Below are 25,538 nucleotides of genomic sequence, written 5' to 3'. Positions count from 1 at the left end.
CTTGTGAGTTAACCAAAGACATGTAGCTTATCAGCAGGATTCTTCTTAAGATTGTGTTTCTGATTGCAAAGAGGTTTACCTGCATGCATGAAATGTAGGTCATGAAATTTGCCTGAATGGATCGAGGAATGCATTTAAATGCAATAAGAGGCATGTCACTGGGGTTAAAGGATGTGAAAATACATATGTGAACGAAAAGAATGAGGAATAGGAGGAAGTACCTTGCTGCCACCCTCCTTGGAACACATCAGTATTGCAGGCAAGAACCTCCCTTCCTGCAATTTTATGAAGGGTTTGCATCATGGATATTATTATGGAAGAAATAGTAATGACAGCTACATGGGAAAAGATGGCAGCACATTGATTTTGCAGGAACCCCATGCCATACTGCAGAGCAATAGCTCTCTAAACCAGGGGTCAGCAACCTTTTCCAGCTGTGGGCCAGTCCACCGTCCCTCAGACCATGTGGTGGGCTGGGACTATATTTGGGGGGGGGGTGGATGAACTAATTCCTATGCCCCACAAATAACCCAGAGATGCATTTTAAATAAAAGGACACATTCTACTCATGTAAAAACACACTGATTCCCGGACCGTCCGCGGGCCGGATTGAGAAGGTGATTGGGCCGCATCCAGCCCCCAAGCCTTAGGTTGCCTAGCCCTGCTCTAAACTATCCTTGTGTGACTTAAAGAGGAGATGCAGTCCAGGGGTCAACTGGTGCCAGTCTGTTGTCCGGACTGGTGGCTTAAGAGAAGATACCCACAGAGGATTTAAACACTGAATATAAGACCGTTTTCAATAAAGTTGGACTGCTTTTCATTTATTCCTACAGGTTTCCATTCTTTTGCTGACATTGATGCTTGTTTTTGCAAGCTTTGGAGTTCAGCTTTTTGCTGGGAAACTGGCTAAGTGCAATGATCCACATATTATTGCAAGGGTAAGAACACGTTTGGCTTGCTTCAGCATGTACAGAGCATCTCCTTCATTTGCACATGGGCAAAATTCCACTAGCTTCTGCAGTTCCATTCTAGAGTAGGGTGGGGGGAGTTTATGAGACATTTAAGGATGACAGAAAATGTACCAAAAAAAAAAAGAAAAGTATATATGAAGCTGCTTTATATTGTGTCAGAAATTTATGGTTCACTCAGAAGTTTTACCAATAACATGACTGTACATCACATGAGATCAACATAAGACATTATGTGTGAGAGATGGCAGACCTTCATTGCCACTGTGAAACAGCTCTGTGCTCCCAATTTAGAAATCCTCACACACAGCAGTAGTGTATGCAATGTGTACATTTGTGGTTGGTGAGCAGAGGACGCATTCAGCTTTGCCAAGAAGGCTGTTAGTAGGAATGGTTCTCTCGGTTTCTCATTTTTCCAATCTTGAATTCAGTTGTACACATTTCTGCAGCAGTTTGTGTGTGTGTGTCTCACACACACATACTTTTTCAGGTGCAAGTTTCTTCTAATAAAACATTTTTGTATGTCATTTTGAAAAATATACAACTTTTTGCAAGTATATTTCCTGATATAATGCATTCTTCACAAATATATTCATTTTAATGCACATTTCCCCCTAATATATGCATTTTTTAAAACACTGGTTAGAACTGCATCAAAAAATTCAGATAATAGTGCAATTTTGAAGGTTTCAATTTGATAGAGTCAGCTTAAAATGCATACCGAATCAAACATGAGATAACCCTATGCTTAGCTGTTAGTGAGTGGAGATGGAAAGCAGGAGTATGGATTCCTTCCCTCTACCTCACCAAGAAAGTAATTGCTATTGTTGAACAGATGTTGCCAACAAAGTGCATGCATGTTCGGTCAAGGAAGTACAACTCTGCTAAATGTACAGGTTTCTCTCTCTTTCTCTCTCATAAGCAATACCCTTTCTATGAATGTATCATCTTTGCTGGCCTAGCGTGGGATGCTGGTTAATGAGAGATTTGACTCCTTGAGTTAAATCAAAAGCAATACTTATGCTCACTTTATGACATAATTTCCTGGTGTTTGTCATACGGGATATTTTTTGGTTTGTTTGCAGCTTTTTATGAGCATTATTTTATGTTTATTATAGGAAGACTGCCATGGCATATTCCGAATAAATGTAAGTGTTTCCAAAAATCTAAATCTAAAATTAAGACCTGGCGAAAAGAAGCCTGGATTTTGGGTGCCTCGAGTCTGGTAAGTAGTATATTATGGCCTGTGCATTTATTGTGAAGATTCAGTTAGTATTCTAAGATATGCAGTGGACACTGTAAGATTCAGCTACATGGTAGTTAACTTGTGCAAGTCAAGTACTCCTTCCTACACTTCGATTTTAGTGGTAAATCACACAACCAGGAGAGCATGTGGACATAATTTTAGTAATATTATGGCAAAAACAATGGAAATAATGGTACCGGTTGTTTAAGAGCAGCAAAGTTTTTAAGCAGTTTATCTACGCTTAGAAAATGATGGAACTGAGTATATGTAGCCTAGGCACATATAAAAAGATTTGAAGCAGACAATGCAATTTTCAAGGGCTATAAAAACTGCAATAGAGATGCCGGATATATTAGTTCTGCCTTGTCATTGAGGGAGTAGGCCTCTAAGCTGCAGCCACATAGATTTAGAACCATGTTATGACAAAATCCCTAAATGTCAGAAGAGTTAGATGTGCCAAGGGAAGTTATGTTACCCGATCCTTTGATTTTGAAAGGAGAGAGTAATTTATAGATGATTATATCATACTTGGATCCTTCTGCTTGAACTTCTGTCCCGCTGTTGACCCCATTCCCACACAATGAATTGTAGGCGTAAGATATAAGAGGGGAGATTCTTCTTAATAGTAGAGTCTGTGTCTGAAGGGGCTTGGAAAGAAATGGCCATTTCCACATATAGTGTGGGCATCCATTGTGCTGCCTTAAAAACTGCTCCTTATTTTACAAATGTAAGCATAGGTAGCCATTTTGCTATTCTTTTCCAAAATGCTATTGTAAAATTTATCCTGGTGAGGGGGCTTGCAGGGAAGCCTCTAGTACTAGTATGTGGAGATTTTCTTTCATTCCGTTCCATTAATATTAGAAAACAGGGTTTCTATTTTTTTTTTTTTAAATAATATTTATTAAAATTTTTCAAAAATACAAAAAATATCACTTTACGGGACTCCCCCCTTCCCCCACCCCTACCATATTCCCCTTTCATATTGTTGGCCAAACAAGTTCCCCATTCAAATTGAAACTTAATTTGTTTTACCCTTAATAATAATAAAAAAAAAAAAAAAGAAAAAAACCCAGTGTTCTTTCCCCAAGACCCACCCCATGTCATTCCACAATTTCCATTTTTTAATAAAAGAAGCACCCCAGATAATAGAAACAGAAAAGGTAGAAAATAAAAAAAATATAATGAATAATAGACCAATTCAGCAAAAAATAACAAAGTTGGCAAGCCTTTGGAGTTTTAGTTCTCCCCCCCCTGTCTCCGGTTTAATTTCCCCCTGACCATCAACCCCTAGTGTCTGCCTGGAATTCTTAAGGCCATAAATCACAACTTTTCCCCAACTCCTTGCTGGCTATTTCTTTTTAAAATTAAAAATAAATTTTTTTGAAAATCAAAATTATTATTATTATCATTATTTTTCAAAACTTTAACTTCAGTCTTTAATAAAACTGTAATAGAACTCCCTCCATTGTTCTTTCCAGGTTGTAGTCTAATTTCCCTTTGTTCCGCTGCTAAAACGTTGTAATTCGAAAGTTTGGTAAGTCTGCAGGGATGGTTGTTATTCAGGGGCAAAACCTTACGTTCAGTCCCTTCCTTTCTTCAATAGAAAAATCTATTGTCTCCTTTAAAAAAACAAAAAAGAAAACACCCTGAAGACGAGATGTTATTTCCGTTTTGCAGCTTTCCCAGAAGATAACCAGTCCTGTAAAGTTCCATTGGTGTTTTTCCACTTTCCCAATCCTTGTAATGTCCCGAAGCTCCTCAAGGGGGATTGTTGTGACTTTGTTTCCTCTAATCCAAAAGTCAATTTGTTATCCATATTCGCCATTTTGTATCCAAATTTTAACAAGTTGTATCAAATTGTATCAAATTTAACCAGCCAAGTTCTCATAATAAAATCCACTCCGCTTTTCGACTTTGACATCTATTTTGACAGCTGTCAAAATCTCCGACTCCTTTCACCAGGCTCTCTCTTCAGTCGCCCCGGTTCCCAGGGGGGGGGGTTGCGTTTCCCTTCTCCAGTTCCTCCTCCAGCACAGTTCTTGTAGTTCCCCATCGTGAAATTTTGGATTTTTATCAGCAATGCAAGCCTTTTTGGGTCTTGGTTTCCCCGTCCTTGTTTTGGAAAGTTTACAATAGGGAGGGGACTGACTTCCTTTTTGGATCCCCCCCGCTCGTATCCAATTCGAAAAAAAAAAAAATTTTTTTTTCCTCCTTTTGAGCCCGGTTTCCAAATTTACTCACGGGTTGTTGTTGAAAAGTCCGAATTTTCAATGGAAGAAGTCAGCGCTCTCCGCCGGATGGCATGCGGCTTCGCTCAGCAGGGGAAGCGGAAAACTCAAGGCACCACGCTTCTCCCCGGCACCCGATCCGTAGCCTTTAAAAAGGCTCCTTCACGAGTCGGGAGGGCGCTAACGGTGCAAGCCGAGTCTCCATGTCCACGGCCTCCGTGGCCGTGGTTTCTAAGGGTCCCCGCATCGCCGGTGCGGTAGAACCCAGCCCCTGCCGAGCAGACTCCCTCCGGAGCTCGGAGGGAGTCCGCCATTCGGCGATGGCGCCAACCCGGAAGTCCCCAGAAAACAGGGTTTCTAAAGCAGGTTTCATTTTTGCAAATATTTTAACATAGGAAGCTGTATGTGGCTAGGGGAAAGTGCTATGCTATTCTGTTGAAACGGTGCCCTGTGATGGGAGCAGCTGGTGATGCTGTGGTATTTGCAGAATCATATACTTTCAGAATCCAAGTCTCTAAGTGTAAGCAATTTAAAGACTTTAAGCAACAGCACTAATAATGTGAGGAACCAATTTTGCCAGTGTAAGAAAATGTATTTACCATGAGGAAAAGTGCACAGACAGAAGACTTGGGTGCAGAGGCTGATATTCAACTAAGTCATACTCAAAGTGGATGCATTGTAATCAATAGACTTAAATTGCATCCAACAATTAATAAATAATATTATTGCACTGATACATTGGTGTCCTCCAGTTTTATTCCAGGGTCATGGACCACATATTGATGCACTTAGTAGTGGTGTGCTTTGAGGTTAAAATATGACACTGGAGATCCACATCCTTAAATCTTCTAGGATCCTATACATGCTGACCATGTCTCCTTCGGAGCAGATGTACATAAATTGCACTGTTAGTCTATTTTTCCAGATGTTCAGGGATCAAATGTCACTCTTATCCCTGACTGTCCTCTTTGATTGTTAGCTACTTAATCCAGGGAAATAAGTGAATCAGAAATGTAAATATATATCCCAGGAATGTATATGATTGTCTCCATGACTGTGTGTGTGTTTGGCTCTAAACTACTCACTAGTGTTACTAAAATATTTGTCAGTTCTTTCAGTACAATTAAGGACCTTGGCTGCATGTATTTTTGCTACCCTTCCCTGTGATATTTTAACAGGGCCAACCCTCGGAACTTTAACTTTGACAACGTTGGGAATGCAATGCTGGCATTATTTGAAGTCCTTTCCTTAAAGGGATGGGTTGAAGTCAGAGATGTTATCATTCATCGTGTGGGTCCCGTGAGTATATATACCTCAGCACTTGTCAGACCTTTTAATTCCTCCTTTAATTTATACAGATGAGTAACATATTTTTTTAAAAAAATTACTTATGCAGATCCATGGCATCTACATCCATGTCTTTGTATTCCTTGGCTGTATGATTGGGCTAACTCTTTTCGTTGGAGTCGTCATTGCTAATTTCAACGAAAATAAGGTAATAATACAGGCTTTCTATTTCTCATGAAATAATTTTTTTTATATTGTCTTTGCACCTCCCATGTGCTGCCATGCAGTTATCAGATAACATTGCAGGTATAAAACGATACCAACTTGGGCTCATCTGCCAACTGCACCCATTACTGGGGTGATTTAACTGGCCACAGTCATCGTATCACTTGCTAAAGGTGGAGGAGAATTTCGTTCAGTCCATGTTTTAAAGAGAACTGACCTAATTTGTACCTCCTGGGTACACAGTGGAATATCGTTTTTCGCACTTCTCAGAAAGTTACAGTACAGTTCTTGTCTCAAAATAAATGCAGTATATATTTTGGGATAAAAGATGTTTAGAAATGCATTGAAATGAATTACACATTTAAATACATATTTGTTTAAAAACACATGTAAAAAGGAATTTTCATACGAAGCAAGGCAAAATGGAATTGGAACACTTGTGAAATTGACATGCAATGGAAATAGACTGATATGCCCTGGAAGTTAGACTATGATATGCCCAGGGTTAGACTACGATAGTGCATTCTAATGCACTAGGGTGAGACTACTATAATGGACTTTTCTTGGGTACACCTCTGTAGAATCCTCAAGTTTCAGCTGGAACAAAATGTGGCACAGTGTATATATCTATTGCTTTAGCTCCCTGTTCACTTCCGTGCCCAATTGAGAATGCTGGTGTTATCCTATAAAGTCATAGATATCATCATAATTTATTTATACCCCGCCCATCTGGCTAGGTTTCCCCAGCCACTTTGGGCAGCTCTCAACAAAATATTAAAAATACGATAAAACATCAAACATTAAAAACTTCCCTAAACAGGGCTGCCTTCAGATGTCTTATGGGACATTTTATGGGAGGGTGTTCCACAGGGCGGGCACCACTACTGAGAAGGCTCTCTGCCTGGTTGAGGCTTTGTTATCTTCTGGACCATCTTCTCCTGTATGAACCTTCCCCCAGTTATTAACTGAGCACCTGCATCTGTGGATAGGCAAGTGGATTTTCAGGGGAAGTGTTCTCAGCTATTGCATCCAAGCTTTGGAATTCCCTTCCCTAAGAATGTACGATGGGGTATCCAGCTCTCATGTAGCCTTCCCTTTATTCGACATCCATATTCAATGCCTGGATGTTGAGAAGTGGGGCCAGAGATCCACCCAAGCTCAGGAGTCGGGCCAGGACTATGGCCCCATTAACTTTTAAATATGTACCAGGGCAGGTGTATCTTTTTGAAGCAATACGAGAAGCTTTTGTTCAAACCATTTCTTGGTGGCCAAAGATAGGATAGTAAACTTGGTATACAGTTACACACACACAACAGCTTTTTGATAAACAAATACGTGAAGATATATTGTTATTCTTGTTCATTTAGGGGACAGCTTTGCTGACAGTTGATCAGAGGCGATGGGAGGATCTCAAGAGCAGACTGAAGATAGCACAGCCACTTCATCTCCCACCTCGCCCAGGTATCAAAGCCATTTCACTTTGATTCGTAATTCCGCAGGAATGTAGGTTTCACATTATAATTGTAATCATGAGGCCCCTATGAGTTTGTGTGTATTAAAGTGAAAATATTCTATGTCTATAAATTTTGCAAAAGGGCATTAACTACAGCCCAAAATGTGCTTCAGATGTTCAGAATTTGAATTCAAAAAGTGTTCAAAATTTAAAGGTCTAAGAGATTTATTATTGTGCATATGCAAACTAGACAAAGTTCAGGAAAATAGAGAGTGACACAAAATAATTATATACTTTATTAAACTGTGTGCTTTTAATTGTTTCTCCCAGATAATGATGGATTTCGAGCCAAGATGTATGATATAACTCAACATCCATTTTTCAAGAGGACTATTGCTGTGCTTGTCTTGGCCCAGTCTGTGTTGTTATCTGTTAAGGTATTTGCTCTGTTCCTTACACATCTTGCAAAGCAGTAGATTACAGTGGTACTTCGGGTTAAGTACTTAATTCATTCCGGAGGTCCGTACTTAACCTGAAATTGTTCTTAACCTGAAGACCACTTTAGCTAATGGGGCCTCCTGTTGTTGCCGCGCCGCCGGAGCACAATTTCTGTTCTTATCCTGAAGCAAAGTTCTTAACCTGAAGCACTATTTCTGGGTTAGCGGAGTCTGTAACCTGAAGCGTATGTAACCTGAAGCGTATGTAACCTGAGATACCACTGTATATACTGTAGAGTTGGGAAAGGTTCAGAAAACGGCAAAGCATAATGATCAAGAGGATAAAGCAACTCCCTTGTGAGGAAAGCATACAATATTTGGGGCTGTTGAGTTAGAGAAAAGGCTAGAAGCATTGTGATAGAAGTATATAAAATTATTCACGGGATGAGAAAGTGGGTAAAGTTTTTCTCCTTCTCACATAACACTAGGACTTGGGGAATATCCAGTGAAGCTGAACATTGGAATGTCCGGGTCAAACAAAATAAATCGGTTCTTCACACAGTGCATAGTTAGACTGTGGGATTTGCTCCCACCTGAGGCAGTGATGACCAACTTGGATGGCTTTAAAAGAGAATTTGACAGATTCGTGGAGGATAAGTCTACTAACCCTGGTGACTGTTCTTGTGGGAAACTGCAGCAAGGGAGAGTGCTGTTGTTCTCACTTCCTGCTTGCAGATTTTCCATAGGTATTCAGTTGGCCATTGTGAGAATGGGATGCTGGACTAGATAGGCCGCTGGCCTGATCCAGCAGGCACTAATGTTCTTTTAATAATTTAGAAATATTTTATAAAGCCCTGTTTCTTCTTTTATATAAGTGGGATGATCAAGACCCCGTTACCGGTCCTTTAGCAGCAATGTCCGTCGTCTTCACCTTCATTTTTGTTCTTGAGGTAAGGTGATATATTTCACAATTTCTCCACTCTACAACATTGCATCTTTTGTCAGCTTTGCTTTTGGACATCATGCAACAGCTTTACTTTTCAATCTGTTCAGATTCATACTGATTTGCCAATAACCCCCCAGTTTGGGTACAGGTGACTCTCAGCTTACGCGGGGGGTTACATTCTGTGGATAGCAATCACATATAGGGTGGGATTGTCCCCTTTCTGCCTCCTTTGGTGGGGGGGGGGGGATAATACATTTTTGCCAAACATATAAAGCTAAATGCACACATTACACATGCATAAGTTTTGAGTTACCTGTAGGGCAGAATTTTTGGGGTGTGGTGGCATAATGAATGATGCCCCACAGAAAAGTGATAACATATACAGTCCTCTCTTACAGGTTACCATGAAAATTATTGCTATGTCACCTGCTGGATTTTGGCAGAGCAGAAGAAATCGCTATGATCTCTTGGTGACATCTTTAGGAGTCATTTGGGTGATACTCCACTTTGCCCTAACTGTAAGTTCCAGCAAACTGCATTTTTTTTTTTGTCAGAACTGATTGCATAGGACTATTATAGTTTGTATACCTGAAATGTAATTCATGAGCTGCTTCGGTATTATTATTATTATTATTATTATTATTATTATTATTATTTACTATTTATTCAAAAGAGGGGGGGAAATACAAACTGATCAACGCTCCCTTTTCCCCAATCCAAAGATCAGATGCAATCAGATGTAAACAGTAATAGTCCTCGTTGGGAATCTGCATACGTGCAGCTACACACACAGAGCCAATTAGGGTTTGGCCGACAGCCAAGGCAATGTGAAGGAGTAAGTCTGCCTGGTGATACAGAGGCATGGAGACAGCTCCATGATTGGTCAAGCTCTCTCACGGGAATAATGATTAATGGCCTACTAACTGGAATGTGTGTTAGTACAAGTTTGAGTGTAGGAGTTGTGAGTCGTGTATGAGAGAGCTAGTCAAAGATCCATGTTCTGTTCTGTTCCTGTAAATAGTCCACTGTATATAATAAACACCTAACTACAAGTTCCTGGTTCTTGCTTCGTCCATCCTGTCTGCAGCCGAGTTGCCAATTGCTTTCGTGAACTCTGCGTTTACTCTGCTGGGTCTGGCTAAGGTCCTGCAACTAGTCAGAAAGTTGCGAAACACCAATAGGTTTTGCCAATAGTCCTTAGTATTTTAAGCTGCCATTTAAGAAGTAGTACCAAGCAGAAACAACTTCTGTGCTTGAATTCCAGAATGCCTACACATACATGATGGGGGCATGCGTAATTGTCTTCAGGTTCTTCTCGATCTGTGGGAAACATGTGAGTAAAAGTGGCTTGCTTGTTTGGCTGCTTTATTCTTTTCAGTATGTTATATATTGTTGCAATGAACAAAAGCAGTAGGATACTGAGGGTGGGGAAACAATGAGATGACAGATGTACACACCACCCATGCCCACTGCCCTTGCTCCTGCCCCCGCCCTGGGTTCCGTCACTGCCCAATCCCAGTCCTGGCAAATAGCGCAGTTCAGAAATTTGCAGTTCAGTTTGGGTAGTCTATGCCCTAGAGACAGGAATAGCTTTGTTGGGAGGGCTGATGGCTGGAAAGAGGTCCCGGAAGCTAGGAGCAGGGTAAAAGGTAAAGGGACCCCTGACCATTAAGTCCAGTCGCAGACGACTCTGGGGTTGCGGCGCTCATCTCACTTTATTGGCTGAGGGAGCCGGCGTACAGCTTCCGGATCACGTGGCCAGCATGACTAAGCCGCTTCTGGCGATCCAGAGCAGTGCACGGAAACACGGTTTACCTTCCCACCGGAGCGGTACCTATTTATCTACTTGCACTTTGACGTGCTTTCGAACTGCTAGGTTGGCAGGAGCAGGGACCGAGCAACTGGAGCTCACCCCGTTGCGGGGATTCGAAACGCCAACCTTCTGATCGGCAAGTCCTAGGCTCTGTGGTTTAACCCACAGCGCCACCCGCATCCCCTTGGGGAAGGGAGCCAAGAGTAAAGAACATGAAGGAAGAATGCAGAGTAGTCAGTGGGCCAAGGAGGAGGAGGAGTCTTGCAGAAAGGAGCAAATGATGTTGAGATTGAGGAAAGGAAGGGTAAGCAGGAAGGTACCTTTGGAGGGCTCAGCACCATGGGTCAGAGAGCAAAGGGTTGCTGTGTGTCAGTTCCAGACCCTAACGGTGCTGCTGTGCTTTGAACACTGCATGAAAGCAGAAATATAATTGTATTGTTGCTGCAGCATTGTGACCAGGCAATCCTAGGGATACAATGAGGGCCAGGAAGCAGGGCAGGGGCTGGATGTCACATATGAGTGGAACTAACCAACCAATTCATTGGCTACAGGTTTCTAATACTACTCAGCTGTGTCACTGTTATGCCCCATTTCTATTATTAAACATTATTTTCCATTGCTTTCCTTATATCTTTTAGGTGACCCTGAAGATGCTGCTTCTGACAGTGGTTGTCAGCATGTACAAGAGCTTTTTCATCATAGTAGGGATGTTCCTGCTGTTACTTTGCTATGCTTTCGCAGGAGTAGTTTTATTTGGCACTGTAAAATATGGAGAGAACATCAACAGGTATGACACTTTTTACTCCACCAGAAAGTAAATGATATCGTGGCATTGCTGTGTTTGAGCATGAATGCTCGTTGAATTGTTGAGATTCTCAAGAAATTTGATTCTGGGTCAGGTCTCAGAATCCATGCTTGTGCAGTCTAGTTTTGGGCACACAAAATGCATGAACAGCTGTACTAGGCTACTCCCATTCTGTGTATAAGTACCCATGTTATTTCCTGTAGTAGGAGTAATTTGCAGGCTGGGCTTCTGGAAATGAGAAGATCAGGTAGATTACTATATAGCAGGCACAATATAGCCTCTCACTGTAATTAATAGTCACCATGGAAAATGCTTAGGGCTAGCTGAGTAAGGGAGAGAAGGAAAAGATCGCAACATCTAATGTTTTTTAATGCTGAATTTCACTTCTCACACACTGAACAAAATTTATTGTTTGTTTAAAAACAGGCATGCCAACTTTTCATCAGCTGGTAAGGCCATTACTGTACTCTTCAGAATAGTCACTGGGGAAGACTGGAACAAGATAATGCATGACTGCATGGTAAATTGAACACAATTATAAAACAAGACATAAATGCTGAAACCACCGCATATCTAACTGCCTAGCTTTGTGACTTAACAGTGCTGTGCTGCTTTTTTTTTTAAGCTATCATTCACACAAACATTTGTGTATTTATTTGACAAGTTATAGGAATAAATGCATAACCACTTAAGTCCGTGGATAATGTCAACAAGTATGCATATATTTTGCCATTCTAAATATCACCATCTTTGTATTAATTGCTAGCAAGTGGGGGACTTTCTGAATATGTTGACTATATTGCTAACTGATAAACATTTGTTATCCTTTAAATCCCGCACTGGATCTGCTGCAATAAATGCCAGAACATTATTTAATATAATTCTTTCTGCAGTCTTATCTGCCCCTGCATCTCAGATGTGTGTAAATGCTAATTCACAGAACTGGTGCTGCTTTCATCTCAAACCACCAGCTCTTACAGCTGCAAATCATATATAGATTAAGGGCTTGGGGCTTGGAACACAGGTTCTCTTTGTGACATGGTGCTGGTAACATCTACAGTGAAAGGCTGAAGTATTTGGGCCTTATTATTTTGGTAAGATCTTCATAAGATCTCTGGGCAGTTCACAGAATAAAATAGAGGATAAAAACAAGTAAGTAAGTAAAACAAAACAGCAAAACAATAAACCCCTCCCCTTTACCACAGACACATTGAAAAGGCTGTAGAATATTAATCAGCTAAAGGTCAGGTTGAAGAGGAATGTATTAGCCCACCACCTAAAAATATATAATGAAGGCGCCAGGCGAACTTCCCTAGGGAGAGCATTCCACAGTTGGGACGCCACCACAGAAAAGGCCCCGTTCTCTTGTTGTCACCCTCCGAACCTCACATGGAGGAGGCACACGAAGAAGGGCCTCAGATGATGAACGCAGCGTCCGGGACGGTTTATATGGGTAGAGGCAGTTTATTTAGTAAAGCTGTGAATATATAGATAGAAAAGATTGAGATATGGCAGGAAGTTTAGGTCAGACAGATGAAATAGGTTCTTCACCTTTGGCTGTGAGAAAAATAGGTTATGGTTTGATAGGAAGGCATGCAATGGGCGGGGGGGAGGGGGGTTATGTACCCTGCATCAGGGCACCCCTTTTGCTGTTAAAAATAGAGACCTTCATCACTCTTTCCACATTACAGGGCCAGATCTTTTTTTTAAATAAAAAAAAACAATGCACAGATGTGCCGCTGTTGCATCCAGTTTGGCCCTCACTCTTGTCCTGACATACGCCTCAGAACGTTGTTACTATTGCTGCTCTTGTTGTCGTGTTAATGCTATCGTTATTCCCTAATTGTGATACATACGTTTAAGTGTATGCTTGTGCAAAACGAAAAGAAAAGAAAAGAAGAAGCAATCGTATATCCCTTTGAATTAATTAATTATTTTCCTTTGAAGGTTCAACCTCCTTTTTGTACTCCAGATAACAGAACATACTGGAAGACAGATTGTGGAAACTATGCTGGTGCTCTTATGTATTTCTGTTCATTTTATGTCATCATTGCATACATAATGCTAAATTTGCTTGTGGGTAAGTCACAAATAGCCATTACTGTATATGTTTCAAACGTACTTATTATATGTACTATATATATATAATTTACCCTTTGGTCCCCCTGAGGGGACAAAACTATAAATAAAATAATTGAATTAGCAACATGACTGCAATGATCAGCTAACTGAAAAATTAAAAAGTAGCATCAGTTTTGGACTGCAAAACAAAACCAATGAAACAACCCACAAAGACCTGACAGGGATTTCAGAAGCCTTCTGAATGTGAATCTGTTTTAAACAACTGTCCTGGTGGACCTCTCTAGGAAATGAAATTCCATAAAGAAGGCACCATCACTGGAAGACCTCACCTCAGCATATGGAGTATGCTTTTCTAAGTATTAGTACCATATTTGCCCGAATATAAACCGCACCTGAATATAAGCCGCACCTTTAAAATTGAAGGGGGGGGAGAAAAAAGAAGAAAAATACCTGAATATAAGCCACTCCATTCCTCACTGCTCCTGGCTGCATACTGGGGGGGGGGGAGGCACTGCATTGCCAGTGGCCTTTCCCCTTCCTCGCTCTCTCCCTTCCCGGCCTTGGGGGAGGACGGGGGACTACGCACGGGGCGGGCACTGCTTTGCCGCGTTCCTGGCGCTGTTTGCCCCACGCTCCTGGCTGCATACTGTAAAGTTGCGAATATAAGCTGCACTTTAACTTTTCACGGTCGGGATTTGGGGGGAAAGTGAGGCTTATATTCAGGCCAATACGGTACTTAGAAGATCAGCATACCCAATTTTTGAAATCTTTCAATAAAACAATGAAGTCTTGCTTAACATTTGAAAAACCTAGCTGCCATTTCTTTCATATAAAGTTATTGGTTTAGCAAATATGCTCTAGTAAGAACGCTGACTCGTAAAAAGATGTCTATTGGAAGACAGATTATTCCTACCTTGTATGTGCATATGAAAATAACACTGCAGAAGGCTTTTCAGTTTGCCTTTATTGAGTTTGTTCAGTGTTCCCAGAAGCCAGAACACTTCCATATTTAAGGTTGAAGCATATTAGATTCTAACTAATACTGTTAGATTGACTTGTCTAAATAAAGGCAAACCTATTAATATAAATATAGCATTTTGTACATTTTTGCCAACATCATGACTACAAATGAATTCCTTAATAGATTATATCCTTGTTTAATGCCCATGTCATTTTAAAGATGTTTCTGTTTTCCGTAGCTATAATTGTGGAAAATTTCTCGCTGTTTTATTCCACGGAGGAAGACCAGCTCTTAAGTTACAATGATCTTAGACATTTCCAAATTATATGGAACATGGTTGATGACAAAAGAGAGGTAATAACATAATTCACTATAATTCCACGAGTCTTATTTAGTTGCTCTCTGTTAATTAATTGCTAGGAAGGAGAAGTAAATGCAGTTTTCCAAAAGGGAATGCAATAGCTGCTCCCATTTCACTTTATACGGGGTAGTAGAGGAGTCCTTTCCAACATCAGTTCCTTTCAGTCTTTGTGCTCAAGCACAGTGGAGCTTCAGAACTGTGAATGGATTTTGTTATGTACTGAAGTTCTCACCCTGGGCCAGCAGGGGAATACTGTAAATAGTTTTCACTCAGGTCCGCATATGCAAATAAGGAATTGAAAGTGACGTTCAGTGATTGGATAGTTACAGAAAGTTGTTACTGTTGCTTTGTAGTTGAGCTCTCTATAAGCAGGTTGGCTGAACCCTTCAGTTCTGTTCTGTTCTGGCCTGTGAATAAACAAGAGCTGTCTGAAGAATCGCTGTGTCATCTGATATGTTCACCCACAACTTAACAGATTTACTTCAGAGTCAGGGTACCTGTGGCCTTCAAAATATTGATGGCCTACATTCACATTATTCCTGATCACAGGGCATGCTGGTTGAGGCAAATGGGCCTTGGAATTGAGCAGCTTCTGGGAGGCCAAAGTTTGTCTACCCCTGGCTTACACCCTTGACCTATAGATCGCTATCTACAAAAGTGAACAGTTTGGCTGTACTCCTTCATGGGTCATATCCAGCACTGGTGTCCCGACAGCACAGCAGATATCCACTTACGCAGCATAACTTTCTTCTTCTATCCTCTCCCCTACATCTCCCTGTGCACCCTCAAAATCTGCTCCAGAGGGCTGGAGAACCCACTGGAAACAGATCTGAAGGACACATGGGGAGACGCAAGGGAAGTTCTGTTGCACAAGCAGCACTCCATGCGAGCAGCATTAGCTATTTTGGTGACAGCTCATGAAGGTTTTGACCAGTACCAATAATGGAGAAGTTCTGCCTTCTTTTCAGGGAGTGATTCCTACCTTCCGAGTCAAGTTTTTGCTGAGGTTGCTGCGTGGAAGGTTGGAGGTGGATCTGGACAAGGATAAACTCTTGTTCAAGCACATGTGCTATGAAATGGAGAGGCTGCATAATGGGGGAGATGTAACATTCCACGATGTTCTGAGGTATGTTAGATGGCACACAAAATCAACTGTAGTTTAATTGCAGATGTTTTCTGTATATAAAACAGAGTACCAATATCAGTGCTATTTTTTTAGAAAAAGAGGTGATGGAACTTACCATGCATGCCTCCCGTGTTCTCTTATAATGGCAATGGTGCCCAACTGAGTTCCAGCTGAAAAAAAGCCCTGAATACAATCATGTTTATAGGGTTTATAGAAAATATTAACTGAGGAGCATATCAGATTTTACTCAATGCTGATTTTTCTAATGTGTATCTAGAAGTCCAATTCAAACTACTATATTCATCATATAATAACTGCAGCTTTCAGCTGTCTTTTTTGGCTGTGTGAACTTGATTGGATCAAGAGTGTTTTATTATCAAGGAAGGCAAATTTAGCATATAACAACGACCACTTCCATGGAAGAAAGAACTTTCCCTGTTAAAAACACCCCAATCCAGGGAACTTCTGCATCATAATAAGAGCTGACACCAGTTTAGGAAGTCGCAAAAAAGCCAATCAGTACTGTCAGAGCAGAGAATGCTGATGCATATTCCAGTGCAGGATTTGGGCAGCTTGCACAGTTGAACATACTTGTGTGCAGAAACCTGTTTTCATTGCACATGCACTTCTCTGTAATGGGGTTGGCTGTATAATGTCTTCGCCACTTTTCACTGTATCATAAATCCATGTATCCCCAGGTCATTAAGAGCAAAATAAACACCTTATTTTCAAAGGAAGTATATGATACATCTGCTATTACTTTCCTTTTATAAATAACATTTTTTAAAAAAAAACCTCATTATTATTATTGTTTATTATAATTTTTTCCCAGCATGCTCTCCTACAGATCTGTTGACATCAGAAAAAGTCTTCAGCTGGAAGAACTGCTTGCTAGGGAACAACTGGAATACACCATAGAAGAAGAAGTAGCCAAACAGACTATCCGCATGTGGTTGAAGAAGTGCTTGAAGCGCATTAGAGCAGTAAGTTTGACTAGGAAGAAACAGAAAGCATGTAGCATACCCTTCCTCGTTGTGTAGAACATGCTACATTTTATTTTCATACTTAGAGAGCTGTCAATTATTTGGAAAAATATTATTCAAGCTTCTTAGACTTCTCAGTCATGCGGTGCTTAAAATACGGGGATGCTATTTATTTATTTATTTATTTATATACCAGCGTCACTGGTGCTTTACATAATCAAAAAAGACACAAGGAGCCGAGAATCAAGGAGAAAGAGGAAGGAAAGGCAGATGACTATAACAGAAGGATGATGAGTGACAGCAGGAGAGTGTGGTGGAATGTTGCGTGGAGATATGAATGATGGGTGGCAGGAGTTGGTTGAGAAAGTCAGAGTTAAAAGGAGTGAGGTGAAAAATGAGGACTGTATGATCAGAGAGGGGCATTGGTACACTGGTGCAAAGCTTGGAGGGTCAGGAATACTAGGTTAGATTAGTAAATTACAGTACAAATGTTTTCTGGTCCGGAGTAATGGTAGTTTATCAGATTTTGTCCCCCACATGCATCTTGTAAATTACACAGTCAATCAAATAAATGAAGAATCCTCTTGCTCTCTATAAAACAGTGAATGGAGGAAGCAGGTTGCTTGGGGAAATATTAAGGAAAGTTTGGACAGCTGAGTGACTGACCCTAATGACTTCCATGTACCCAGGCCCATGTCAGGGACCACTGCAACATCACCATAGCAATTAGCGATGGCGGCATATTTTGGAAATGCGGGTTTCAAAATACAGGCTCCCTCAGCACACTATTATGAACCAAGCCAAACACTGCTCCAAGTTTTGACTTGTTTTATAATGACTTGGTAGCAGCCCTCTGTCTGTCCTAGAATCCCCTACCTCCCCTGCCCCTTTACCAAGTTGCAACTCAGGCAAGGAAAGCTGGTGATTGTTTCTGACTACAGTGACAGCGTCTTGACATGCCTTGTCCGGGAAGTCCGGAAAATGAAGTTTTTAAATTCCTTCTCGGGTGTATTTTGTTGTTGTTGACGATGATGATAGCTGAAAACACTGCCCCCAAATAAATACTTGTAAAAAGAATGCTTTCTCTTATTTGAAATCTGGTGGAGGACCATTAAAAATATTTTCTCTCCCAATCTGGAAAAAGACATACCTCCATTGGGGGGCAGGGATTAGAGTTGTTTTCCAGATTTGTATTCGTTGACTCTGAAAACACTCCATTTTCAAGTTGGTAAAGGAAAAGGAGGAAATACGCCATCCTAAAAAATTCTCTGATTTTGGATTTTGTTCCAATTCTTCCTATAACTCACAAACAAGCATAGAAAGCTTTATCTTTCCAGTTAGCGCAATAATGTTTAGTGTTTGATATATCCATTCTGCTGCTTTTATTTTATTTTTATTTTTTTTGCACACATTGTCATTGATACATAAAAATGGTACAACATGAAAGTCACACTTTGTAGTTATCTAAGGGAGGTTCCATTATCACTTTGTTAATTTTATCTAGTGTCTAATTTAAAAATCACTGAAACCAGTTAACTTCAATAGCCTCCAGATGAGTTCTATAAAAGCTTAGTTCTTCTCCCTGATCATTTTATTTTAAATGTCTCTTTCCATAGTCTCATAAAGCAGATTGAAATAAAATTAAACGGTGTAAGCAGCTTTATGAAAATGACTACAAAGGAAAAGTCCACTGTAACTGTGAATAATATAAAGGGAATGTAGAGCAGACAAGAGCAAATCTCAATTTTTGAAGAATACTTGTTTGAAAAGATCCAGTGATAATTATACTTATTATCTTTTTATAGAAACAGCAGCAGTCATGCAGCATTATCCATAGTCTCCGAGAGAGTCAACAACAGGAGCTTAGCCGTTTCCTAAATCCACCAAGCATTGAGACAACACAACCAAGTGAAGACATGAATGCTAATAACCAGGATAACAGTACACAGCCTGAGGTACAGTTATGCTCAGGTCCTCAACGTATTGGCCTAAGCCAGTGGGTTAAGATAAATCATTCTTCATGTTCTCTGTGCAGGCACAAATATGGGAAAATCTGTGCCTGTGCAGAGCATCTTTGGAATATTCTAGAGCTTTTAGGGTGGCTGGATACACACACAAACTTAAAGAAGAGTCACTTTGTGAAGAACATTGTCTTGATATCCTGAGCTAAGGAAACTAGGCCTATAGTAGTAGTAGTAGTAGTAGTAGTAGTAGTAGTTGTTGTTCTTCTTCTTCCTTTTCCTCTTCCTCTTCCTCTTCTCCTCCTCCTCCTCCTCCTCCTCCTCACCTGTGGTTTCAGTTTTGCATTTTCCCAGTTCTACAATCCTCACAATATGAAATGACTGGGATCAGATCCAGCCATCCTTTACTTCATTAGCTTACCGTAAACAGTGTCATAGTGACTGAGGTGGATACTCATTGTGCTCCGGAATAAAGTATCCTAAAATATTCCCAGCTACCATGAGCATAACCCTTTCTAGTGAATCAGAAACAAAATAAAGATCAGAAACAAAAAGCCCTTGCTTGTGTTCTTTAAAGCTTCAGATACCATGCACTTTAACACTGTTCTCTTTTGTTCTATTCAGACGAGTAGTCAACAACAGCTCCTTAGTCCAACGCTCTCTGACAGAGGTGGATATCGGCAAGACTCTACTGATGGTGGTAAACCTCAGCGGAAGTTTGGACAATGGCGTTTGCCATCAGGTAGGTGACGATTGTCATGAATGACACAAAAAAAGAATTCTAAATAGAACCTGGAGCTCTAGTTACTGATAGAACTCAGAAAAGTGCCATAAGAGGCCATGCATCCTCACTGGAGGATTCTGCAGCAGTAGATTTCAGACGGACTGCAGCTACACTAGAAAAAGAAGAGAACAGTCATTCCAGATTTCTCAAACAGGCTAGCCAAATCACATGCTACATAGCTACTGCCTCTAAGACCAACAGTAACTTAAGCTAAGCATGAGCTTCATTGCTGTGCTGGACGCATAAAGATTCTTAAGTGTGCCAAAGCTGCAAATCTGGGCTGTTTTAAGTAGATCAGTTCAGTCGTAGGACGTTTTCTCGCACTTTGTATTAGTTGTTGCTTTTTTCACATTTGTGATGCTTTTGTACATGAAACCTAAACTAGTTGAAATAAATTGAAGGTTTAGAAATTGCTCTCTTTCCTCTTCTGTACTACAAGGTATATTAACAAGGTAGGATGTAAGTTAAATGCATTTACAACACAATGTAGTGTTCAAGCATCTCGAATGCATTTTTAATGTGAAAAGCTCTTGGTTTGCGTGGAACCATCCCCACTACTCCAGATAACAGAGCGAGATACATATTTGCACTAGTAAGTTGTCTTCTGTTTAATTCCCTAGCTCCAAAGCCAATAAGCCATTCAGTGTCTTCAGTCAACTTACGGTTTGGTGGCCGTACAACCATGAAGTCTGTTGTGTGCAAGATGAATCCCATGTCAGACGTGGCTTCTTGTGGATCAGAAGTCAAGAAATGGTGGACAAGACAACTCACTGTGGAGAGTGATGAGAGTGGTGAAGACCTGCTTGATATCTGACTGGGAAAAGATGCCATTTCAAATCACACTTATGCAACATTCCTTGGGAATTAAATCGTTTTCTTGGTTTTTAAATTGCAGTTCCTATTGACTGACCATTTATATCAAGAGAAGCCTTCAACTTGACAAGATATACGACTTACTTATTTTTTAATCCTTATGTGATTATTAACGTAAGAGAAAACAGCAAAAAAAGGTAGTGTTCACAAAAAGCAAAGACAGTTTTGTTTCGTTTTTCCCTCAGACCCAAGAATCATTAGTTTAACTCCCGGATCTCAGCAGGGCTTTCTGTCTTTCAACAGCCCCTCTATGTCACAACCCAAGCTGGTTTTTAGATTTGGTGGGTCTTTAAAACTGGATTGATGTTGCTTGGTCCAAATTGGGAGGGATTATAAACCAATAGCTGTTGTCGAAAAAATGGGCATGCAATTCTGCCACAGTTCTTTACAATTCAAAAATATAGGCGATGGCGTGAGGACTTCCTTTCGGGTGGTATGGGAGAAATTTGCTGTGGAACTCAAAAAATACCCCAAAGAAAATATTTGTATGGAAATATTGTGAGTCTTATTGTTTCAGTACTTTAGAGTTTTTGTTTTAGACAGACAGGCAAACATAATTTATTCATAGTTTATTATGGGCTTTTGTTTATGGATGCCAATTGGTTGATTTATTTTTCTTTGTTAACTGTGAGTGTTGCTTTTGTCTATAAACAAAATAGTTTGTAAGGAGGATGCTATTGGGGGAAAATCAAGTCCTCACAGGGCATGTACAATCCTACACAATTAAGGAAATAGACCTGATTGCAGCCAGTGTTTCATATTTGAGAAGTTTCACTGTATGCTTTCAGAGGACTTGTTTAAGTGTTGCTTCTGCCCTAGTCAACACTTAACCTAGCCTGGAAATGATAATCTCATTGGGTACGATGTCATTGTTTTTGCTCTTTTTTTCTAGCCTTCTGCCTAACCAGTATTAATATTGATGAACAGCCTGTAGAGATCAGCAGGGAATTCATTCTAAATGAAAGCATTTTTACAATATACAGATTTTGACTTGCAGATAGCTAGCTTTTTTAAAATATGCAAGATGTAGGATAGTTTCTTTTAGCATATCAGAAAATGACTAATTCGGTTTTATAATCATTTTTAATTGTTACCTTGAAGACCTGAACATGAATGCACAGCTGTTCTGCCCTTACACCTGCTGAATAGGTTCCGAGCATTGTAATCTCTATCAACATCCATCACTTCTTAAGGTTGGGACAAGGACAGTCAAAGCCTAGATTTGGTTGTCACCTCTCTGTAGGTCCTTCTAAACAAGTGTTTGTAACTGTCTGAACTAAGGACTCCGGCTGTTTAAGGAAGAAGCTGGGATTCTCCTGAGTGCAGTCCTACGTGTTTTGATGTAGGATGCAGCACCCATACATCACTTGAAGCACATCCAGAAAAGGAGCCTACTCACAAAAGTCTGGTTTTGTGCTTGATTACTCTTGCTTATAAAGTAAATAAGATTTATTAAATAACCTTATTGTTTAGATCAGTGGTTCCTAAACGCCCCCCATGCACCACTTGTTGCTTCTTTCGTTTCTTATATTGCTTTATTATTGTAATACAATAAAATATAAGAAATAAAAGAAGAAATTGAAATGCCATAAAGCATCAATATAAAAAGTTAATGTGGACATGCCATGGACCACCGGAATAAAGCTTGTGGGCCACTGGTGGGCCACAGACCACAGTTGGGAACCCCTGATTTAGATAATTCACTGTGTAAAGGACATCACTGTTATACTTTTTAAGTATCTTAATCATGCAATGCTGACATATAAATTATGCCATTTATCAAGTTCCTTGTCCTTGCGTACACTGAAAGTGTCGTTTTTAATTTTTATAACTATGATACAAACTTTGTTTGATAAGGGGTTGGATGCAGACGACATGTTAGAGAAGCAAGACACTTGGCAGTTTTTAAAATTCAGTTTACTTGGATAAATGTGAAGTCTGTTGAATTAAAGATACCCTGTGTGTGGAGTGGCAGCAAACAGAACATGCAGGAGCAATAATAATAATAATAATAATAACCGCTCCCCGCTTAAAACGGGGAGCGCCCTTTGCGTGGACGCGCGCAGCCCTGGATCTGGAGCGGCCCCATCAGCATAGGCTTGGCTTTGCCTTCCCTCAGGTGGGATACCTGGAGGTCTCCGCCTGCCTCAGTCAGTTGTCCAATCCCACCTGGGGAAGCGTTGCCAAGGAGACCAGGCCAGGTAGGGGAGGGATTACCTGCCCACACAATAGAGGGAGGATCTTACCTGGAAATCCTCACTTGGCTCCAGAGCTTCTCCCACCCTACCCACCCTCAGTTAATGTCTTCTTTTGCAGGTTAACTTTTCTTCATAGGTTTTACAGGTAACTTTTCTTCACAGGTATGCAGGCGCTGTTAAAGGGCCGGAAAGGAATTTCCCTGCATTGGCAGGTTTCCCGTAGCAAAACGTCATAACTTTGGCGGTATCAGGCCTTGGGCGGAATCCTTTAGTCCATCTTCCTCTTTGTGGCGGCTATACCAGGGTTCCCCGTTAAAGGGGTTTCTGAAGGGAGGCTTTGACCGTACGCCAAAAGGTCGTCATTGCTCTCCCCTGCGGCAGCGTCGTAACGGGGGGCGGCTATCTCTGCTTGAACATATGTTCTCCAGAGCCGGCCCATCCCCCACACACACACTGGATAACCCTGAAGCTCCCTAGGTCCCCGGCTGGGGACTGGGGAGGGAGAACGCCCAATGCCTGAGCCAAGGTCTACCCACATTTGAAATTTAATAAAGTTGTGGCCAATTTAATCCCATAGCACGTTGTCTTGAGTCGTTATTCCACATGACGGGGGGGACCGCTCGGGACCTGGGGACTCCGCCTGTCCACGCAATAATAATACTTAACAATTTTATAAATTGCTTCATAGCATGAAGCAACTGAAGTGATGTACAAGCTAAAAACTGAATAAAGCACAACTCTAAAAACAATAAAACCATCCCTTTAAATTAAAAAAACAATAAAACAATTTCTGCAGATAACATTTCAGTATGCATCAAGATACCGCACAGAGATTCATAGGATACAGTAGCTCCAGGGGAGCGTTAAAGGCAGTGGCATAGCGTGGGTTGTCAGCACCCGGGGCAAGGCAAGTAATTTGCGCCCCCTAACCCGTGGATTTTAGCAGGGGGCAGAGAGCTGCGAGTGCGAGCGCGCCCCCCCAGATGTTGCGCCCGGTACGGCCGGCCCCCCCTGCACCCCCCACGCTACGCCACTGGTTAAAGATACCAAAAACCTTTAAAATAAGTCAGAGGGAAACTGGCCACTGATCTCCTATAACAGCTAAATAGAAAATGAGCAATCCCAGTAATGAGGATCCAGCCACCAACAGGGAAAAATGACCTGTCCAGGGGAAAGGAAGAAAAAGACAAATCAATCATTTTTGTGGCTCTGGTTCTGAATTTGCAAAATTAATTTGCAAACAAGTTTATGAAGAACCTATTTTGGCTACTTCTGAAAGGCAACTCACCCAGCCTCCATACAATTGCATATATAACCTCCATACAACTGCATATATAAAATTAAAATAGCCTGGTTTATAAATACAAAATGGATTGACTTGTGTTTGCACTGAGATAAGTATAATAGGTACTTCAAGATAAAAGTTTGTGAGATGTTTTGGAGCAAACAACAAATCAATTTGCTAATACTACCAGCGAGTGGAATACTCCCTTGTATGTTTTGTTTACCACTTTCTACGTTACTCAAGAAATACTGAGCACAAGTGTTCAGCATATAAGAGTTGGTTTAACATTTCAAACTTCAGTCATGTTCTTAATTCGCTTGGCATATTTTTGTAATGTCATAAAAGAAGAAGAAAATGCCATTTTCTGGCATTACTGAGGCTGCGATTGTATGCTAACTTACCTAGAAGCCCCACCCAATATAGTGAGTCATACTTCCAAGCACACAAGCATTGGATTTCACTTAAAAGTAATCACTGAACTTCTTTCTCCAGTATAGCTGCATGTCATACAGGTAGCACGGCCAAACAGTGATGAATAATAGCCATCTTATTACTTCTACAATACAATTAAATGTATTGTGAGAGGCAGGGGGGAATGGCAGGGTTCTGACACCTTCATATAAACAACAGTGCTTTTAGGATTTTATATCTGCTTCCCAACCAAAGCTACCTTGGGAATGGGACCTTTGCCACTACCATTATTTCCTATGGAAATTATGTTGCACTACCATGGCCTGGCCTGGATCTTCTAAGACGCACCAGAAACATAAGATTTCATGAATAAAACAGGAACTTTAACAACTTGGAAATTGTCCATGTTCTTTAGTAGCTTTATGGACAAAAACGAAGAAAAAACCCAGCAACAATGAATGATAAGAGTTGTTTTGGGTTTTACTCCTGCTTTTGCTTTTAATGCAAAATGTATTTGAATCAATAGAAGGATTTCCATTCTCAGTCTACCCTTTGGCCACATGTTATTTTAAATGCTATGGTCTTTAGCGCATTATGATGTACTCATCTGTGTGTATTTCACTGTTTAGATTAAGAAGAAGTCGAAGTCCCTGTGATGTTGTTTTCTTAAGTCTGTGCATTCTGTTGTTTAAACTAGACTGCAGCAAAGATCTACAGAAAATGTCACTCCGGTCATTTTTGAGGACAACATTTTGTCTTTTTCTTTTTTGTCTATTTGAACTTAAGGTCTGTACAAAAAAATAAAAATAAAAACCTAAGCTGACAGCAGGAGGGTTGTTGGGTTTATAAAATGTTTTCTTGAACTTTCAGTAACGTGCTGAATTGCAGAACCTTTCTGAGTTGTTTCTATGGCAAATGTTCTTTTTCAACCTCTGGCAAACATTAGCCCTTTGCCATACAGTGTCAAGAAAAGACAGTTGCTTCCAGTGACACCTTCCCTCACATTTTCATTCTTGATTCTTTTGCTACATATTATTCACAGGTTCAAGGCAGTATTTCACAATTTTATTTTGCTAGTGCAGTTTGCCAGTTGTTTGGGATTTCC

The 25,538-nt window shown here is 40.6% G+C and overlaps 1 protein-coding gene across 12 annotated transcripts in view; it reads left to right on the top strand.

The window, feature by feature from the left end:
- Nucleotides 1-25,261, top strand: part of NALCN (sodium leak channel, non-selective) — a 184,106-nt gene extending 158,845 nt beyond the window's left edge. For 10 of the 12 annotated variants that reach the window (XM_083610337.1, XM_083610341.1, XM_083610339.1 and 7 more), the window contains 18 exons: nucleotides 834-938; nucleotides 2,087-2,193; nucleotides 5,621-5,741; nucleotides 5,839-5,937; nucleotides 7,322-7,415; nucleotides 7,738-7,844; nucleotides 8,720-8,794; nucleotides 9,189-9,308; nucleotides 10,055-10,123; nucleotides 11,242-11,390; nucleotides 11,835-11,928; nucleotides 13,356-13,488; nucleotides 14,690-14,805; nucleotides 15,781-15,938; nucleotides 16,771-16,921; nucleotides 18,727-18,876; nucleotides 19,507-19,624; nucleotides 20,287-22,536. In XM_083610337.1, the coding sequence (XP_083466463.1) occupies nucleotides 834-938; nucleotides 2,087-2,193; nucleotides 5,621-5,741; nucleotides 5,839-5,937; nucleotides 7,322-7,415; nucleotides 7,738-7,844; nucleotides 8,720-8,794; nucleotides 9,189-9,308; nucleotides 10,055-10,123; nucleotides 11,242-11,390; nucleotides 11,835-11,928; nucleotides 13,356-13,488; nucleotides 14,690-14,805; nucleotides 15,781-15,938; nucleotides 16,771-16,921; nucleotides 18,727-18,876; nucleotides 19,507-19,624; nucleotides 20,287-20,480 (2,160 nt within the window). In that variant the 3' untranslated portion in view covers nucleotides 20,481-22,536. Of the gene's footprint in view, nucleotides 1-833; nucleotides 939-2,086; nucleotides 2,194-5,620; nucleotides 5,742-5,838; nucleotides 5,938-7,321; nucleotides 7,416-7,737; nucleotides 7,845-8,719; nucleotides 8,795-9,188; nucleotides 9,309-10,054; nucleotides 10,124-11,241; nucleotides 11,391-11,834; nucleotides 11,929-13,355; nucleotides 13,489-14,689; nucleotides 14,807-15,780; nucleotides 15,939-16,770; nucleotides 16,922-18,726; nucleotides 18,877-19,506; nucleotides 19,625-20,286; nucleotides 22,537-25,062 lie in introns of those variants that run through there. The other 2 variants (XR_014547207.1, XM_083610338.1) reach the window with 2 other exon arrangements.
- The last annotated feature ends 277 nt before the right edge of the window (nucleotides 25,262-25,538 follow it).

Source organism: Podarcis filfolensis (genome assembly GCF_964270895.1).
Source record: "Podarcis filfolensis genome assembly, chromosome: 4".
NCBI classification, from domain to species: Eukaryota; Metazoa; Chordata; class Lepidosauria; order Squamata; family Lacertidae; genus Podarcis; species Podarcis filfolensis.
Note: the sequence above shows the minus strand (reverse complement) of the source record. Positions and strands in the feature narration are given on the sequence as shown.